At 38.6% G+C, this 1,710-nt stretch overlaps 1 protein-coding gene across 6 annotated transcripts in view; it reads left to right on the top strand.

Annotated features, from left to right (window-relative positions):
* Window positions 1-705, top strand: part of LOC107564816 (sciellin) — a 13,145-nt gene extending 12,440 nt beyond the window's left edge. For all 6 annotated transcript variants that reach the window (XM_016249979.1, XM_016249982.1, XM_016249983.1 and 3 more), the window contains 2 exons: window positions 149-251; window positions 363-705. In XM_016249979.1, coding sequence (XP_016105465.1) covers window positions 149-251; window positions 363-379 — 120 coding nt within the window. In that variant the 3' untranslated portion in view covers window positions 380-705. The remainder of the gene's footprint in view (window positions 1-148; window positions 252-362) is intronic.
* The last annotated feature ends 1,005 nt before the right edge of the window (window positions 706-1,710 follow it).

Here is a 1,710-nt window from a genome sequence, read left to right as displayed (position 1 = left end):
ACTTAAACCTGAATACACACAGACTCATGGGGACTCGTGTCACGGTGGGGACCTAAATTGAGGTGCCCATGGGTACAAAAGCTTATAAATCATACAGAATAAGTTTTTTTGAGAAAGTAAAAATGCATGTGTGTGTTTGTGTGTGTAGTGCGCAGTGTGTCACTGTGATCTCGGCGGTCTGGAGGCGGGAAAGTCTCTCTGGGTTTATCGGGAGCGAGTGAACTGCGCAAACTGCTTCAGTAAAATCAGAGGTAAAAATCAATTATGGTTTAAAATCACCTCTAACTATCATGTAATGTGAAAAAAATTATACTTCATATAGACTGTCATACATGATGTCTGTTGATTTTCATTTGTTTCAGGTCAGTGGTATATTTGAGACAAACGGGCATCAGTCTACATGGAGACACTGAATATTAATAAAGACAATAATTCAACACAACTGATCTTATAAATTACAGTTGATCAAGATGTAAAATGGCGTAAGGATATGAGGCATGCTTTATATTATATTCCTGAGGAAAATGTTTACAGGATTTATATGGTAATGCTTTCTTGAGGTTGTTAATGGGCAAAGCTTTGATTTATGAGAATATATACTCAAATATGCAAATGCTATCTGTTCTTTTAAATTCACTTGAGTGTAGCTGACATTGATGTTCAACTGAAAACATGATACGCACATAATAAAACTATATTCTGATTCTGACGAGAGTTCTGTTTTAATTCAGTACGATAGATAGATGTGTGTGTGTGTGTTTACATCTACTTTTACTTTTACATTTAGTCATAGCAGATGCTTTTATCCAAAGCGACTTACAAATGAGGACAATAGAAGCAATCAAAACTAACAAAAGAGCAATGTGTAGCATTTGGACCAATCAGACACACAACTTTTTGTTATATTTAACAAATAATATCTAACGCCCCCTCACCTAACCAAAGGGCCAATTACGAGGGTCTATGGACCCTTCCCCCGAAATGCACCTAACACCTCAGAAAGGCAGAACAGGCCTCTGGTTCCATGGCAACCAATGCTGATATCACTGGTTTTATGGCCTAAAGGAATGCGGGCAGATAAACTCCCTCATTTTCCTCATGGGAAGCCATGAGCTGAGTCGCTACAAATGATATGCAAGTGCTATAACAAGTCTCAGTTAGCTTAACGCAGTACACGCAGCAAGGATTTTTTATTTTAAATTATATCATAAATAAAAAGAAAACAGATAGAATAAAAAAAGAATAGAGCATTTAAGAGAATAGAGACTTTTTTATAAGAAAACGAGCAGTTAGTAAATGAATAGAGTGCAAGTCTAAAAGTGGCGAGTTTTTTTTATTTTGAGTGTGTGTGTTTGTGTGTGTGTGTGTAACTGTTTTTCTATTCTGGTGGGGACTTAAACCTGAATACACACAGACCTAAATTGAGGTCCCCACGGATAAACAAACTTATAAATCACACAGAATGGAGTGTATTGTGTGTGTGTCTGTGTCTGTCTGTCTATGTGTGTGTGTGTGTCTGTGTCTGTCTGTCTATGTGTGTGTGTGTGTCTGTGTCTGTCTGTCTATGTGTGTGTGTGTGTCTGTGTCTGTCTGTCTATGTGTGTGTGTGACTGTGTGACTGACAGTCTAGTCTCTCATTGGCTGAGCGTGCAGTGTAGCGCTGCTCCTGGGTAATCTCCGGCGGGTGAGTGTGTGTGTGTGTGTGTGTGC

Source organism: Sinocyclocheilus grahami, unplaced genomic scaffold, assembly GCF_001515645.1.
Source record: "Sinocyclocheilus grahami isolate Dianchi unplaced genomic scaffold, SAMN03320097.WGS_v1.1 scaffold965.1, whole genome shotgun sequence".
Taxonomy (NCBI): Eukaryota; Metazoa; Chordata; class Actinopteri; order Cypriniformes; family Cyprinidae; genus Sinocyclocheilus; species Sinocyclocheilus grahami.
The sequence above is the reverse complement of the archived record's forward strand: the minus strand, read 5'-3'. Positions and strand labels throughout refer to the sequence as shown.